Genomic DNA, 17,525 nt, shown 5'->3' with positions numbered 1-17,525 from the left:
CTCACATATTCCATTAAGTCTTTAATCATCTTCTAATCAGTAGGCTTACCATACTCTTTTTGCTAACAGGGCAGGATAATGATAACCTCTTATAACCATCTGGAACTCTCCCAAGATTACATTCTGTTCCACTACACAGATTTCAGCAGTAATCAGTCTAGTAATACGAAGCTAGGAAAATGACAGACAATCACAACTCGGTGTGTGTGAGAAAAAGGAGTGAGAGAGAGAATAGGTGCACAGGAAAATGGTTTAATAATGTCAAAAACATCTAGCACACTATACAAGCTGCTATTATTAATAAAATAAACAATGCAAGTCAAATGTACACGTGTACAAGCTGTCCTCTTTTCCAAAAGTAAATGTTACATTTTTATTGAATTGCATTATAACTTAGGCATCTTTAAAAAAAAAAAAGTAACAAACAAGCTCATCATATAAAATGTACCTAAACCCTAAATTCTACAATCCATAAAAAACTGGAACAACCATTTGTGTTCTGTCATCCAGATGTTCTCGTCAGTTATGTCAACTAGTTCTGAACTTTGTTTATTGGTTGTTCTCACAGAAATGAAGGGCATTTCTGCTTGAATTAAAATGACTGGCAGTCATAGTGGCTCAGTTGTCCAAAAGAAGGTAGACAACAGTTTGGAGCAGTTCAAGTCTCAACACCAGGCTGCCAGTTACAGTATGTCTTGGTTAGAACCAAGAAGTTTAGTGGTCAGAGAAGTGGTTCTTTGCCAGAGATGACCGGAAAGCGTTTCGTAGTTCACACATGGGTAAGGCTGTTGGATGCCGCAATCATACTGTGCTCGTTTTAATATGTGGCACAATCTGGTGATTTGCTACAACTGCAGAGGACTTGCAGTGAGGATACAATCACATGTTCCTGGTCAGAGGGAGATGGATGGAGAACAGTGGACACAGGGTAAAGACAAGAGGAGTCCGTTCAAAAAAGCTTAATTGAACTACAGGTTATTCAGGACAGTCTGTCTGAGAAAGCTGTCCCAAGGCAGGGATGTATTCTCAGATTTCCTCATTCAATGTTACCAAAATCATGATAACGTGTGTAAAAAGGCAAGCATAAAATGAAATGAGAGCCACATATACACAGAATATATGACTCCTTACAACATACAGTCTCAGGTACAACAAGCTCAGGAATGTAGTTCCTTCCCAAACAGATGAAGACAGTTGGCCTACAGGCAAGAAGAAAAACCTTAACTCAATACGTATACATTCAATAATAAAAAAAAGTCACACCCTATATAAAACAGGCCTAGTCATCACTTCAAGCACAACACACTGGCAATGAGTAGAAGCAGTATACCAACTTTGCAGTCAGCTGACTTATATTTGAGTCATTTAGCAGACACTCTTATCCAGAGTGACTTACAGGAGCAGTTATGGTAAAGTGCCTTGCTCAAGGGCACAGATTTCCCAGCTGGTCGGCTCGGGATTCGAACCAGCAACCTTTTGGTTACTGGCCCAACACTTTTAACCGTCAGCCTGCCTGTCACCTTTGAGAGTTGTACTCTGATTGGTCATTTCGTAAGACATGACAGAGCCCCTCTAACAGGGTCATGGCTAGAAGGGATCCAGCTTTTGTCAAATTAACGTTAGGTTGACTTTTCGTAGCAGGTTAGGAGAATTAACGTACCAGGTTAAGATAATTAGGTTAAGGGTTAGCTAAAATGCAACTTTTGATGTTAATTTGACAAAAGCTGTATCCATTCTAGCCATGACCCTCTGGCAGTCAGATAGTGATCTTTATGTGACGAGTCTACTACACAGTGATGTATTCCAGTGGTTGCAGTCAAAGTAGCAAAAATGGTTGTTATTCATGAGAATAAATGTCGGCCAATGCTCCCTTTGGAAAAACAAGGGAATTTTACAGTGTATCATAAAGCATGATCAAGGCATCCATCTTCTTTCTATGGAAGATTGTAGCTTCATCACATTCTGTTAACATCCATGACAATGGTTCAATAGGAGATTACATATTCTAGTACCCTGCGTATCCCAATAGGATGAGGGGCCTCCACTGACCCCCTCTACACAGAGGTCTCCGACTGTAGCCTCATCACAAACTTGTGGCTCTTGGGGTCGATAAACTCCTCACCAATACGCAGGAAGGGGAGGGGCTGCACCGTGATGACCAGGGAGAAGTCAAGGCGGCGCAGGGAGAAGACCAGACCGTGACGCAGGGCAGAGGTCACCGGCTCCTCGCTCACTAGAGTCCAATGGCGCCCCCTGCCGTTCTCGCGCTGGTACTGCAAGGTAGGGCCCGGGCTGAGGTAACGCTCTAGGAAAGCCTGAAAAGACAAAAATACAGCCTTTCAAAATCAACCTTAGTGAGGAAGACCTGTGAATGGGTACAGAGTAGATTAGTAGTTAAACACAAGTGACTGTTTGAATTGTAGATCTGATCAAATGCATGCTATTTATCCCAAAAGCTGTTGTAACATTATATCCAGGAAGTGACACAATGTATCCCTTCTCTTTGCAGGTTATACATTATAGACAAGTGAACGTGATACGTTGTTTCTCACCTTGGGGGTCATGTTGTGAGTGATACAGAACTGCAGGTGTGTGAGGATGCTCTCCATGCTGTGGTAGGGCTGCTGGCGCGTGGTCCTCAGGTACTTCTGCATGGCCCGGGCCATGGGGGCGAAGATGGCCTGAGCCGCCTCCCGGGGGTCCATCACCTCACGGGGGTGTTTGGGGGACGATGCTGCGGGGTCATCATCCTGGAGACGCTTGATGTGGGTGAAGGCCTCTTCCACTGCCACTACCAGCCTGGACAACACAACAATCATCATTATGATCACCATCATCATGCTCCCGAGTGGTGCAGCGGTCTAAGGCACTGTATCTCAGTGCAAGAGCCGTCACTGCAGTCCCTGGTTCGAATCCAGGCTGCATCACACCCGCCCACAGGGCACAATTGGCCCAGTGTCATCCGAGTTTGGCCGGGGTAGGCTGTCATTGTAAATAATAATTTGTTCTTAACGGACTTGCCTAGTTAAATAAAGGTTCAATATTTTATTATTATTATTATATTTTTTAAAAATCATGATACAGGAGAGCTTAATGCATAGTGTCATCAGTCATCATTACTGTACACTATGAAAGGGACTTTCTGGTCATTCTCTAGCAACGTTCATAACAAAATTCACTGAACACAAACATTAACAGGGTTTGTCCCTCTGTAATCACTTAAAAGTATATTATGAAATGTATCGGAAACAGGATGTTGTCCGCCTTACCTGGCCTTCCGCTTGCGGCACCTGCGGTCCAGCTCGGCCTCCTCGTAGTAATACTCACTGTGAGAGTTGTCTCTCCTGCGGGCTGCAGCAGCAATCATGGCCCGGGACTGACTGTTGGTGTTATTGGTGCTGTTCTCTGTGGATGAAGACATATACAGTGGGGCAAAAAAGTATTTAGTCAGCCACCAATTGTGCAAGTTCTCCCACTTAAAAAGATGAGAGGCCTGTAATTTTCATCATAGGTACACTTCAACTATGACAGACAAAATCAGAAAAACAAATCCAGAAAATCACATTGTAGGATTTTTAATGAATTTATTTGCAAATTATGGTGGAAAATAAGTATTTGGTCAATAACAAAGGTTTATCTCAATACTTTGTTATATACCTTTTGTTGGCAATGACAGAGGTCAAACGTTTTCTGTAAGTCTTCACAAGGTTTTCACACACTGTTGCTGGTATTTTGGCCCATTCCTCCATGCAGATCTCCTGTAGAGCAGTGATGTTTTGGGGCTGTTGCTGGGCAACACGGACTTTCAATTCCCTCCAAAGATTTTCTATGGGGTTGAGATCTGGAGACTGGCTAGGCCACTCCAGGACCTTGAAATGCTTCTTACGAAGCCACTCCTTCGTTGCCCCGGCGGTGTGTTTGGGATCATTGTCATGCTGAAAGACCCAGCCACGTTTCATCTTCAATGCCCTTGCTGATGGAAGGAGGTTTTCACTCAAAATACATGGCCCCATTCATTCTTTCCTTTCCACAGATCAGTCGTCCTGGTCCCTTTGCAGAAAAACAGCCCCAAATCATGATGTTTCCACCCCCATGCTTCACAGTAGGTATGGTGTTCTTTGGATGCAACTCAGCATTCTTTGTCCTCCAAACACGACGAGTTGAGTTTTTACCTAAAAGTTCAATTTTGGTTTCATCTGACCATATGACATTCTCTCAATCTTCTCCAATCTTCTTCTGGATCATCCAAATGCTCTCTAGCAAACTTTAGACGGGCCTGGACATGTACTGGCTTACGCAGGGGGACACGTCTGGCACTGCAGGATTTCAGTCCCTGGCGGCGTAGTGTGTTACTGATGGTAGGCTTTGTTACTTTGGTCCCAGCTCTCTACAGGTCATTCACTAGGTCCCCCCGTGTGGTTTTGGGATTTTTGCTCATCATTTTGACCCCACGGAGTGAGATCTTGCGTGGAGCCCCAGATCGAGGGAGATTATCAGTGGTCTTGTATGTCTTCCATTTCCTAATAATTGATCCCACAGTTGATTTCTTCAAACCAAGCTGCTTACCTATTGCAGATTCAGTCTTCCCAGCCTGGTGCAGGTCTACAACTTTGTTTCTGGTGTCCTTTGACAGCTCTTTGGTCTTGGCCATAGTGGAGTTTGGAGTGTTTGAGGTTGTGGACAGGTGTCTTTTATACTGATAACAAGTTCAAACAGTTGCCATTAATACAGGTAACGAGTGGAGGACAGAGGAGCCTCTTAAAGAAGAAGTTACAGGTCTGTGAGAGCCAGAAATCTTGCTTGTTTGTAGGTGACCAAATACTTATTTTCCACCATAATTTGCAAATAAATTAATTAAAAACCCTACAATGTGATTTTCTGGGTTTTTTCCCTCACTTTGTCTGTCATAGTTGAAGTGTACCTATGATGAAAATTACAGGCCTCTCATCTTTTTAAGTGGGAGAACTTGCACAATTGGTGGCTGACTAAGTACTTTTTTGCCCCACTGTACATTAGTCAGTGGATGGATGGATGAATGGAGTGAGGTTGGGGTTGGTTAGTTGGTGGATGAATGGAGTGAGGTTGGGGTCGGTAAGTTGGTAGATGAATGGAGTGAAGTAGGGGTTGGTTAGTTGGTAGATGAATGGAGTGAGGTGGGGGTTGGTTAGTTGGTGGATGAATGGAGTGAGGTAGGGGTTGGTTAGTTGGTGGATGAATGGAGTGAGGTAGGGGTTGGTTAGTTGGTAGATGAATGGAGTGAGGTAGGGGTTGGTTAGTTGGTGGATGAATGGAGTGAGGTGGGGGTTGGTTAGTTGGTAGATTAATGGAGTGAGGTAGGGGTTGGTTAGTTGGTGGATGAATGGAGTGAGGTAGGGGTTGGTTAGTTGGTGGATGAATGGAGTGAGGTAGGGGTTGGTTAGTTGGTGGATGAAGGGAGTGAGGTGGGGGTTGGTTAGTTGGTGGATGAAGGGAGTGAGGTAGGGGTTGGTTAGTTGGTGGATGAATGGAGTGAGGTAGGGGTTGGTTAGTTGGTGGATGAAGGGAGTGAGGTAGGGGTTGGTTACTTGGTGGATGAATGGAGTGAGGTAGGGGTTGGTTAGTTGGTGGATGAATGGAGTGAGGTAGGGGTTGGTTAGTTGGTGGATGAATGGAGTGAGGTTGGGGTTGGTTAGTTGGTAGATGAATGGAGTGAGGTAGGGGTTGGTTAGTTGGTGGATGAATGGAGTGAGGTTGGGGTCGGTAAGTTGGTAGATGAATGGAGTGAAGTAGGGGTTGGTTAGTTGGTAGATGAATGGAGTGAGGTGGGGGTTGGTTAGTTGGTAGATGTGGATGAAGGGGTTGGTTAGTTGGTAGATGAGGTGAGGTGGGGGTTGGTTAGTTGGTGGATGAAGGTGGGGGTTGGTTAGTTGGTGGATGAATGGAGTGAGGTAGGGGTTGGTTAGTTGGTGGATGAATGGAGTGAGGTAGGGGTTGGTTAGTTGGTGGATGAAGGGAGTGAGGTGGGGGTTGGTTAGTTGGTGGATGAATGGAGTGAGGTTGGGGTTGGTTAGTTGGTAGATGAATGGAGTGAGGTGGGGGTTGGTTAGTTGGTGGATGAAGGGAGTGAGGTGGGGGTTGGTTAGTTGGTGGATGAAGGGAGTGAGGTAGGGGAAGGGAGTGAGGTGGGGGTTGGTTAGTTGGTAGATGAATGGAGTGAGGTGGGGGTTGGTTAGTTGGTGGATGAAGGGAGTGAGGTGGGGGTTGGTTAGTTGGTAGATGAATGGATGAATGGAAGTAGGGGTTGGTTAGTTGGTAGATGAATGGATGAATGAAGTAGGGGTTGGTTAGTTGGTAGATGAATGGAGTGAGGTGGGGGTTGGTTAGTTGGTGGATGAAGGGAGTGAGGTGGGGGTTGGTTAGTTGGTAGATGAATGGAGTGAGGTAGGGGTTGGTTAGTTGGTGGATGAATGGAGTGAGGTAGGGGTTGGTTAGTTGGTGGATGAAGGGAGTGAGGTGGGGTTGGTTAGTTGGTGGATGAATGGAGGGGTTGGTTAGTTGGTGGATGAAGGTAGGGGTTGGTTAGTTGGTGGATGAAGGGAGTGAGGTGGGGGTTGGTTAGTTGGTAGATTAATGGAGTGAGGTAGGGGTTGGTTAGTTGGTGGATGAATGGAGTGAGGTAGGGGTTGGTTAGTTGGTGGATGAATGGAGTGAGGTTGGGGTCGGTAAGTTGGTAGATGAATGGAGTGAGGTAGGGGTTGGTTAGTTGGTGGATGAATGGAGTGAAGTAGGGGTTGGTTAGTTGGTGGATGAATGGAGTGAGGTTGGGGTTGGTTAGTTGGTAGATGAATGGAGTGAGGTAGGGGTTGGTTAGTTGGTGGATGAATGGAGTGAGGTGGGGGTTGGTTAGTTGGTAGATGAATGGAGTGAGGTAGGGGTTGGTTAGTTGGTGGATGAATGGAGTGAGGTAGGGGTTGGTTAGTTGGTGGATGAATGGAGTGAGGTTGGGGTCGGTAAGTTGGTAGATGAATGGAGTGAAGTAGGGGTTGGTTAGTTGGTAGATGAAGGGAGTGAGGTGGGGGTTGGTTAGTTGGTAGATGAATGGAGTGAGGTGGGGGTTGGTTAGTTGGTAGATGAATGGAGTGAGGTTGGGGTCGGTAAGTTGGTAGATGAATGGAGTGAAGTAGGGGTTGGTTAGTTGGTAGATGAATGGAGTGAGGTGGGGGTTGGTTACTTGGTGGATGAATGGAGTGAGGTAGGGGTTGGTTAGTTGGTGGATGAATGGAGTGAGGTAGGGGTTGGTTAGTTGGTGGATGAATGGATGGATAGAGGGATGAGGTAGAGAAAGTAAGTAGTATACAGTGCTATTTACCATCAAGAGAGTAGACTTTGAACCCAGACATCTTCTTGGAGAGGATAGACTTGGGCAGGTTGAGCAGGGCAGGGTTGTAGACAGGGAAGTCCCTGTAGTACTGATCCAGAACCCACACTGCTGCCCTCTGGACACTGGAACACACAGACACCATCAGCATCACATTGAGCATGCAGAAACAGCTATAATGTACATGCGTGCCCTGTGTAAAACCATGACAGGATGGACCATCATCATTGTGAGATCCATCGTCATCATAATCTTTATCATTGTGTTAGTAATGATCATCCTCATCCTGACACACTACAGTCACACACAGACAGCACAGACTGACCTGAGGTGTCCCACGTTGTAGAAGCGGCTAGCCCCGTCTGTGGTGCGCACCACCTTGAGGCAGAAGGCAGGCTGCAGGTGTCTGACCTCCAGTAGCACCAGGGCCAGGTACTGGATGAAGAGCAGGGCGTCCACCAGTGATGCAGCATACTCCACGATGCCTCTATAGTCCCTTTCCCGAGGCTCCAGCACGCGCACGCCGTAGAACAGCCAGTAGGACGCCACGAACAGGAACACCAGCACCATGAGCAGGCAGCGGAAGACGAAGAAGCGGGGCAGGGTGGCGCGCGGAGGGCGCAGGAACAGCGCCCAGGAGGAGATGAGGAGCACCAGGAGCTTGAAGGCCAGAGAGACGTATAGACCCTCGCAGGGCGTGCCGCAGGGCTCCAGGGCCTCACGCCACAGCAGCTGGGGAAGGACCAGGAAGGCCAGGGGGGTGAACAGGGCGAACAGGCCCAGGCAGCCGCCCAGCACAGGCCCCAGGAAGCGCTTGCATTCCAGAGGAGACGATTCCTCTAGCTCCTTGGAGACGCGTGTCAGGTCCTCGTTGGAAACGCTGTGTTCTGATGTGCCTGTGACCACAGTGGTGGTCTCACCCCAGTTGTCATCCTACAGAGAGGAACAGAGACAGGAGATAATGTAAACGTACAGGAGAGATTGGAAAGGGGGCTTTAAAGAGATATGAGAGGATAGAGATGTTGAGATTTGGATGGGTAGGGAAGATGACTGTGGCCCTGAGGTTTTTCTGACCACATAACCTGACATGGTCAGGAAAACCTCTGGCCCTATTATGAGAAGGATTTTGAGATGTAGAGGGGTTGGAGAGGAGGTTGTGATTCTGACCCGGTCATCTCCGCGGGTGGATTCTGCATCTAGCAGTGGCTCCCCAGGGGCATGGACGGTCACAGACTTGTCTCCACGGCTGCTGCCGTCTCTGCTCTTGGAGCGATGCCTGTCCCTCCGATCCCTGGAGCACAGAAACAGGACAACCACACAGTTATGTCAGCGTGTTAAGCCCATGTCATTGTGTGACCGAAGCCTGGGGGTAAATGTGTGATCCGTGCATGTGGTTGCTCATCAATGTGCCCATTGACTATTTGATCGATGTGTTTTACACACATGCCTTTGATCTCAGTGTTTACAGTGTGCGTGCACGCTTGTGTGTTTTTGGGGCATTTGTGACCACTCTTCTGGTACCTGTGCTTGCGGGAGCTGCGGGAGTGGGACGACTTGTAGGAGTAGCCCGAGTACTGTGACTCGTTGTCCATGTCGCGGGTCGGTGGGCAGGGTTTGTGGGCCCCTCCTCCCCCCGTGGCTTGTTCCCTGGCTCCGCCCAGCTGGCTCTTGCGCTCAGAGATGGACTTGGTGGACAGGGCCAGAGGCAGCTTCAGCAGGTCAACCTTACTCCTGAAGGAATCTATTTTGGAGGCCGGAGGACAGGGAGAGGTAGAAGAGCCCACCAGATAGAGGGAATAAGGGAAACGATGGACTAGAGAAAGGAGGGAAGGAGAAGAAAAGCTCGACTAGACAGGGGGAGTAAAAAGATATGATGGTTGGGAGTATAGGAGGCGGGTGTTGAAGTGGACAGGTCCTGAAATAGAGGAGAAAAGGGGTAGAATTAGTGACAAAAACCAACTCCTATCCCTAAGCTGTGGTGTTTAAAACCAACCAGTTTCTTGGTATTTGACCCCAACTGTCTGTGCAACTCAAGACGACGTTAACCAATTGAGCTAAAATATGTTAGCTCTAGGGGTAAAGATAAGCCTTCAGATCTCAGGAAAGGTTGGTCCTCACGTGAGCGTAGTTCTACAGGCCATAAGACTGCAGTGAGATGAGGTTCTGGAAAGCCTACAGATCCGATACAATGGCAGCCACATTGGATTACTGTGTTTTCACAAACTTATTTGACCTCTCCCTCTTTCCCCATCTCACATTCCCTCTTGGTCTCCCTTGGTCCCCTGGGTAACAGGGCCTCTCCGCTGCCATGGTGATGAAAGAGGGTGTTCAGCTGGAGGGGATTTGAGGTTGACAGTTTCCATGGGAACCTGACCTTACCCCACCCTCTCGTACCCTGAGGAAAATGACAAATAAATACAAGTGTTTGTGTGACTGTCTTGTCACATGCTTAATTGTATGGGCACTATGTTAATTGTATTGGCACTATGTTAATTGTATGGGCACTATGTTAATTGTATGGGCACTATGTTAATTGTATGGGCACTATGTTAATTGTATGGGCACTATGTTAATTGTATGGGCACTATGTTAATTGTATGGGCACTATGTTAATTGTATGGGCACTGTGTTAATTGGAGAGCTTGATGTTAATTGGAGAGCTTGATTTGTCACATGTAGGGCGATAGTAAGTCATTGCCTTGCAAGGCATTCAATTAAACAACTCCACCAAAATACCCTTATATTCTCAAGTTCCCTCCTTCCATAAAAAATGTAAAAGTATGTGTGTGTCTGCTTGCACAAGTTGACATAAACCTCGTCTTAGTAGAGTGCCCCACTGTTTATGCTAATAAACACAGCCTTTGTACACACCAATAAAAACATATGAGCCCCAGAGCATGTGCTGAACTTCAGCTACCATCGCATGCTGAAAAGAAACACAATCTATTAATCAGTCTCTATGGAGGTGCTGTGTAAAGGATGTGGGGAAAAATGTATGCTTAATGTATAGGCATACTCCTGAAATTCGAGACAAGGTAGGCTACGCTACATAGTGAGGAGCAGGGAGAAGACATGCTCATCCCAGCTTGCTGTTAGTATTGCCGTGATCTGGACTTGATCCCCCAAGGACAGACCAGGCTGTCTGCTTGATACTGGGGATATGATGAACACCTGATCCATCAAGGTGTGGTCTGCTGGAGAGATGTATAGGCCTAGATAGAGTTTCCTTTCCCTATTCAACCCTGTGTGTCTTGTGACCCAGTTAATTAACTGTGCGGGTGGTGGTGGTGACTCCTCACGTGACTAACGCCAACCTCACTCAACCACATCATCATGTCATAAAGGCTAACCAGAGCCACGTAATTAGAGAGTTGGGCCATTGAGGTTTCTGCATTATGATGCATTAACATGACACTCCAACATTCTGTGGCAGCCATGTTAGCGCCTTGTTAACATAACATGTGGAATATTTAAATAATGGTATAACTGAATGTCTAGACTTACAACAATATAAAAAATATAAGAAAATGTCCCAACTCTCTAAATACTTGGCTCTGAGGCCAACCATCCCGTAGCAATCTAAACAAACATAGAAAGCTGTCAGATTCACCTGCCTGTGCTTGTAGAAAATCCATACACAAGCAAGCCCAGTACCAAATCAACCAAATTCACTTTTAGCAGCCTAATCTGGCCCTGTAGTCATATTATATATAGATATATACACACAAAAATTGTTTTTATTATTATCCTCCCAATTTCAATCTTGTCTCAACGCTGCAACTCTCCAAGGGACTCGCTCGGGAGAGGCGAAGGTCTAGTCATGTGACCTCTGAAACATGACTCGCCAAACCGTGGTACGAACACCCGCCCACTAAACCTGGAAGCCAGCTGCACGCAGGCGCCCGGCCCGCCACAAGGAGTCGCTAGAGCGCGATGAGCCAAGTAAAGCCCCCCCAGACAAACCCTCCCCTAACCCGGACGATGCTGGGCCAATTGTGCGACACCTTATTGGACTCCCGGTCGAGGCCGGTTGTGTCACAGCCGGGATCTAACCCGGGTCTGTAGTGACGCCTCAAGTACCGCGATGCAGTGCTTTAGACAGCTGCACCACTCGGGAGGCCCCTATTTATTTATTTTAATAGGTAGTCCCATTGAACCTTAGTCTCTTAAAATATTCATTTTATATTTAACCTTTATTTTAAAAAGATGATGATCCAGTCAGACAAGGGCTTTCCTGACAGTGTATTACTACTATGCGCGTCTCGTTGCTTCATAGTGAGTATCATAGATGCCTTGCCTTCTCTGAGTACATCTCTCTCTTCACATGATCCTACACCATTACCTAGACTACCATAACAGCACACATGCCTGACAAATGACACCACCATCTCCTTCCCCTCTCACAAAGCTTAATCTTTTAATGGAGCTTGGTGAATATAAGCAGGGGAGGTGATATACACCTAACTACATGCCCACACAGAGAGACCCTTCAAAACCATTTGTATTAAATCAAATCCAAACTTTCACCAACTGCTTGAGGGAGTGGCAAAGTCCAAACAGAAACAATGATCATAGTGTCATGTTACTTCATGTCAGAGTAATGATCATAGTGTCAACGCGGTATGTTACTTCATGTCAGAGTAATGATCATAGTGACAACGCAGTATGTTACTTCATGTCAGAGTAATGATCATAGTGTCAACGCGGTATGTTACTTCATGTCAGAGTAATGATCATAGTGACAACGCAGTATGTTACTTCATGTCAGAGTAATGATCATAGTGTCAACACGGTATGTTACTTCATGTCAGAGTAATGATCATAGTGTCAACGCGGTATGTTACTTCATGTCAGAGTAATGATCATAGTGTCAACGCAGTATGTTACTTCATGTCAGAGTAATGATCATAGTGTCAACACGGTATGTTACTTAATGTCAGAGTAATGATCATAGTGTCAACGCAGTATGTTACTTCATGTCAGAGTAATGATCATAGTGTCAACGCGGTATGTTACTTCATGTCAGAGTAATGATCATAGTGTCAACGCGGTATGTTACTTCATGTCAGAGTAATGATCATAGTGTCAACGCGGTATGTTACTTCATGTCAGAGTAATGATCATAGTGTCAAAGAGGTATGTTACTTCATGTCAGAGTAATGATCATAGTGTCAACACAGTATGTTACTTCATGTCAGAGTAATGATCATAGTGTCAACGCAGTATGTTACCTCATGTCAGAGTAATGATCATAGTGTCAACACAGTATGTTACTTCATGTCAGAGTAATGATCATAGTGTCAACGCAGTATGTTACTTCATGTCAGAGTAATGATCATAGTGTCAACGCAGTATGTTACTTCATGTCAGAGTAATGATCAGTGTCAACGCAGTATGTTACTTCATGTCAGAGTAATGATCATAGTGTCAACGCGGTATGTTACTTCATGTCAGAGTAATGATCATAGTGTCAACGCGGTATGTTACCTCATGTCAGAGTAATGATCATAGTGTCAACGCGGTATGTTACTTCATGTCAGAGTAATGATCAGTGTCAACGCGATATGTTACTTCATGTCAGAGTAATGATCATAGTGTCAAAGAGGTATGTTACTTCATGTCAGAGTAATGATCATAGTGTCAACGCAGTATGTTACTTCATGTCAGAGTAATGATCATAGTGTCAACACAGTATGTTACTTCATGTCAGAGTAATGATCATAGTGTCAACGCAGTATGTTACTTCATGTCAGAGTAATGATCAGTGTCAACGCAGTATGTTACTTCATGTCAGAGTAATGATCAGTGTCAACGCAGTATGTTACTTCATGTCAGAGTAATGATCATAGTGTCAACGCGGTATGTTACTTCATGTCAGAGTAATGATCATAGTGTCAACGCAGTATGTTACCTCATGTCAGAGTAATGATCAGTGTCAACGCGGTATGTTACTTCATGTCAGAGTAATGATCATAGTGTCAACGCAGTATGTTACTTCATGTCAGAGTAATGATCATAGTGTCAACGCAGTATGTTACTTCATGTCAGAGTAATGATCAGTGTCAACGCAGTATGTTACTTCATGTCAGAGTAATGATCATAGTGTCAACGCGGTATGTTACTTCATGTCAGAGTAATGATCAGTGTCAACGCAGTATGTTACTTCATGTCAGAGTAATGATCATAGTGTCAACGCGGTATGTTACTTCATGTCAGAGTAATGATCATAGTGTCAACACGGTATGTTACTTCATGTCAGAGTAATGATCATAGTGTCAACGCAGTATGTTACTTCATGTCAGAGTAATGATCATAGTGTCAACGCAGTATGTTACTTCATGTCAGAGTAATGATCAGTGTCAACGCGGTATGTTACTTCATGTCAGAGTAATGATCATAGTGTCAACGCAGTATGTTACTTCATGTCAGAGTAATGATCATAGTATCAACGCGGTATGTTACTTCATGTCAGAGTAATGATCATAGTGTCAACGCGGTATGTTACTTCATGTCAGAGTAATGATCAGTGTCAACGCAGTATGTTACTTCATGTCAGAGTAATGATCATAGTGTCAACGCGGTATGTTACTTCATGTCAGAGTAATGATCATAGTGTCAACACGGTATGTTACTTCATGTCAGAGTAATGATCAGTGTCAACGCGGTATGTTACTTCATGTCAGAGTAATGATCATAGTGTCAACACGGTATGTTACTTCATGTCAGAGTAATGATCAGTGTCAATGCAGTATGTTACTTCATGTCAGAGTAATGATCATAGTGTCAACGCGGTATGTTACTTCATGTCAGAGTAATGATCAGTGTCAACGCGGTATGTTACTTCATGTCAGAGTAATGATCATAGTGTCAACGCGGTATGTTACTTCATGTCAGAGTAATGATCAGTGTCAACGCAGTATGTTACTTCATGTCAGAGTAATGATCATAGTGTCAACGCGGTATGTTACTTCATGTCAGAGTAATGATCATAGTGTCAACACGGTATGTTACTTCATGTCAGAGTAATGATCATAGTGTCAACGCAGTATGTTACTTCATGTCAGAGTAATGATCATAGTGTCAACGCAGTATGTTACTTCATGTCAGAGTAATGATCATAGTATCAACGCAGTATGTTACTTCATGTCAGAGTAATATGAAGGAAAAAATGGCAACTGTGAAAATAAATGTACAAAGCCCAGCACCAGTGGTGTAGAGAGAGTGTATGAGAGAGGGCCACACACACACCATTTCAAACCCCACCCACCTACTGCTAGCTGCAAAAACACCAGAAAACCCAATGGAAAACAGACAACTGTGCACTCTCAACCTTTGTGCCCAATCTGCCCATGTGATATGAAGTGGAGCTGGTGTGTGTAGAATACAATGTGGAAGATGGGGTGTGGCCAAATCAATAGATTATGGACTGGACAGTGCAGTCTTGTTACGATTGATACAAGAGGGGCAAGACAATTTACCAAACACAAACTGTGCTGTGCCCATAAGACATATTCAAGCCCATGCATGGGTTAGAGGTTACCACTGTCCCAAGTCTGGCCTCTGACACCATTGACTTCGCCTTATCTATAGGCCTATGACTTGTTGGCCTGTTTATTTTGAGAGCCACGGCAGCTGGGACAATAGCCTGGGCATTGGGAACTCTACAGTAGCCCAAGCAAAAGCTAGTGGGCAATTACTACATGATAAAGGTAGGCATAAAATTAACAAAATAATAATATTGTAGCCAGCTGTTATTTTGTTTATATATTTTGGATGATTGCAGTGGCAAAGTTGGTTATTTGTTGTACTTTCATTAGCTTCTGATCATTTTACAAGACCATTTTGATTTCATTATGTGTAACGCAAAAGTTAACTTTAACCTAACATAACTTTCAACTGAAAACATTGTAATTGTGTACTTTTGAGTAATTTAGCAGACACTCTGACTTACAGGAGCAAATAGGGTTAAGAGCTTTACTTAGGGCACATATAGATTATTTTCACCTAGTGTGTTCGGGGATTCGAACCAACGACCTTTCGGTAACCGGTCCAACACTCTTAACCACTAGGCTACTTGCTGCCCAGTTTTTGTAGTAAAACAAGCACCAGCATTTGAGCTGTTGCAGTAGTCTACATACATACTGTTTCACTTTAATTTCTAGACTGCAGAATACATTTATTACATGCCTAGCTACAGTCCTTTTTACAATGTTACAATCTTGTTACAATGGGGGCAATCCTTGCTACAATGTTGTAACAATGTTACAAACATGTACTTTAACCACCAGCTGAATCAGATACACTGTAGCAAGTTATATTCGTAACATACTGGCATGCATCAGCCTCATTTCGTGCCCAGCCTGTTTAGAACAGGGACCAACATGAAGGTCTATTAATAATTAAACATCACAACCACAAAGAACTGAATGAAACAATAACCTGTTACTACATGAGCAATAAACTAGCAAACAAAATATGTTAATCGAAGATTCACCTACGAAAAACAAGTTATAAATGCTAATTGTATGCAACATCAGCATCGTCCATTATAAGGGTTAGGGCAAACAATGGGGCGAGACTGACATTTCCAGTCGGCGAATCTTTTCACCCTCTTTTCGAAAGGGAAAACCCTGAATGAATGGATCATGCACATTGAAATAAACACCAACCTTCGGCGAAAATTCTCACGAAGCTGGAACCCATGTATCCTCTCCGAGTCTAGTTTCCATGCCGTCGCGATGAGGGTAGGCTACTTCCTCCCAAATTGTTGGGGACTCAGGACTCAGCCCTACGAACCGTCCGATATCTGGTTAGATACCGTAGATACGTGTCCAGGGTGAAAATAACAATAGGCCCGATCAGGGGTCCTCTCTAAACTTCCCTGCAACTGCGGTCTCGAGCGATAACAGACTTATTGTTTCAGAAACATGAGACTCTAGCGCCTATTTATTTTGTCTTCCCCTGTACTTCAATGGTCAATGATGTCCAAACATTGTTCTCTATACCTATCCACACTGAAAAACTGCTTAGATGTCTCAAAATATTAATTCAGGTATTTTCTCACGTTCCTCATTCCCCCCCTCAACAGTAGTACCCTGGGGCCCGCCCCCGATTCATTGCCCCTCCTCCACTCCTTTTTTTTTGTGGAACCTCAAGGCTGATGACGTAGCCAACTTCAGACCCCCCATGTAACATCCTACTTAGAACTAGTACCAAAAACAGTGATGCCAATTTAGCAATTTTGTTGCTAGATTTTGCAACTTTTCAGACTACCTTGGCTTTATCAGACTACTTTTTTTTTCAAACAGCACCTAGCAACAAATTTAGCTACTTTTAAAAATGTATTTGGAACTTTTAGCAACTTTTGAAAAGTGACTCAAATGCTCAAATGCACGCATTTCCCCTCTAAATGACACAAAAACTATTATCTCTGTCACACAAATTATCAATTTATCAATGAACCTACCAGGTACAACCCCAAATCCTTAAACACGGGCACCCTCATAGATATCATCCTAACTAACTCGCCCTCCAAATACACCTCTGCTGTTTTCAATCAAGATCTCAGCGATCACTGCCTTATTGCCTGCATCTGTAATGGGTCTGCGATCAAACAACCAACCCTCATCACTGTCAAACGCTCCCTAAAACACTTCTGCGAGCAGGCCTTTCTAATCGACCTGGCCGGGGTATCCTGGAATGACATTGACCTCATCCCGTCAGTAGAGGATGCTTGGTTGCTCTTTAAAAGTGCCTATCTCACTATCTTAAACAAGCATGCTCCGTTCAAAAAATGTAGAACCAGGAATAGATATAGTCCTTGGTTCACTCCAGACCTGTCTGCCCTTGACCAGCACAAAAACATCCTGTGGTGTTCTGCATTAGCATCGAATAGCCCATGTGATATGCAACTTTTCAGGGAAGTTAGGTACAAATATACAGTTAGGAAAGCTAGGGCTAGCTTTATCAAACATAAATTTGCTTCCTGTAGTACAAACTCAAAAAAGTTATGGGACACTGTAAAGTCCATGGAGAATAAGAGCACCTCCTCCCAACTGCCCACTGCTCCGAGGCTAGGAAATAAAATCAAATCAAATTTTATTTGTCAAATACACATGGTTAGCAGATGTTAATGCAAGTGTAGCGAAATGCTTGTGCTTCTAGTTCC

At 44.5% G+C, this 17,525-nt stretch overlaps 1 protein-coding gene and 1 long non-coding RNA gene across 35 annotated transcripts; one reads left to right on the top strand and one right to left on the bottom strand.

The window, feature by feature from the left end:
• Positions 1 to 232: 232 nt before the first annotated feature.
• LOC118401905 (vang-like protein 2) lies at positions 233 to 16,469 on the bottom strand. Its single transcript, XM_035799575.2, has 8 exons — positions 16,027 to 16,469; positions 8,879 to 9,272; positions 8,525 to 8,648; positions 7,683 to 8,290; positions 7,349 to 7,482; positions 3,270 to 3,405; positions 2,553 to 2,799; positions 233 to 2,315 (listed from the first exon to the last, which is right to left on the bottom strand). The coding sequence occupies exons 2-8, from the start codon at positions 8,947 to 8,949 to the stop codon at positions 2,055 to 2,057; spliced, it is 1,581 nt and encodes a 526-aa protein (XP_035655468.1). The 5' UTR covers positions 8,950 to 9,272; positions 16,027 to 16,469; the 3' UTR covers positions 233 to 2,054.
• Positions 3,457 to 7,339, top strand: LOC127911005 (uncharacterized). Of its 34 annotated transcripts, none has more exons than XR_008077307.1 (7): positions 3,457 to 5,549; positions 5,658 to 5,801; positions 5,892 to 5,999; positions 6,036 to 6,143; positions 6,421 to 6,492; positions 6,800 to 7,087; positions 7,124 to 7,282. It is a non-coding gene; the product is annotated as an uncharacterized LOC127911005 (long non-coding RNA). The 34 variants fall into 34 exon arrangements; XR_008077308.1 differs by adding an exon at positions 6,584 to 6,799 and having other exon boundaries at positions 5,892 to 6,143; positions 6,421 to 6,456; positions 6,980 to 7,087; XR_008077306.1 differs by having other exon boundaries at positions 5,892 to 6,143; positions 6,421 to 6,456; positions 6,584 to 6,871; positions 6,980 to 7,087.
• Positions 16,470 to 17,525: the final 1,056 nt, after the last annotated feature.

Source organism: Oncorhynchus keta, chromosome 23, assembly GCF_023373465.1.
Source record: "Oncorhynchus keta strain PuntledgeMale-10-30-2019 chromosome 23, Oket_V2, whole genome shotgun sequence".
Taxonomy (NCBI): Eukaryota; Metazoa; Chordata; class Actinopteri; order Salmoniformes; family Salmonidae; genus Oncorhynchus; species Oncorhynchus keta.
This window is presented reverse-complemented; position numbering and strand designations above follow the sequence as displayed.

Bases quoted from the DNA above. Each gene is read 5' to 3' on its own strand.
- LOC118401905 (XM_035799575.2), bottom strand. From the start codon at position 8,949: ATGGACAACGAGTCACAGTACTCGGGCTACTCCTACAAGTCGTCCCAC. The intron at 7,483-7,682 runs GTCAGTCTGTGC...TGTGTGTTCCAG, and splicing joins TACAACGTGGGACACCTCAG to TGTCCAGAGGGCAGCAGTGT. The intron at 2,800-3,269 runs GTAAGGCGGACA...TGTGTTGTCCAG, and splicing joins TGCCGCAAGCGGAAGGCCAG to GCTGGTAGTGGCAGTGGAAG.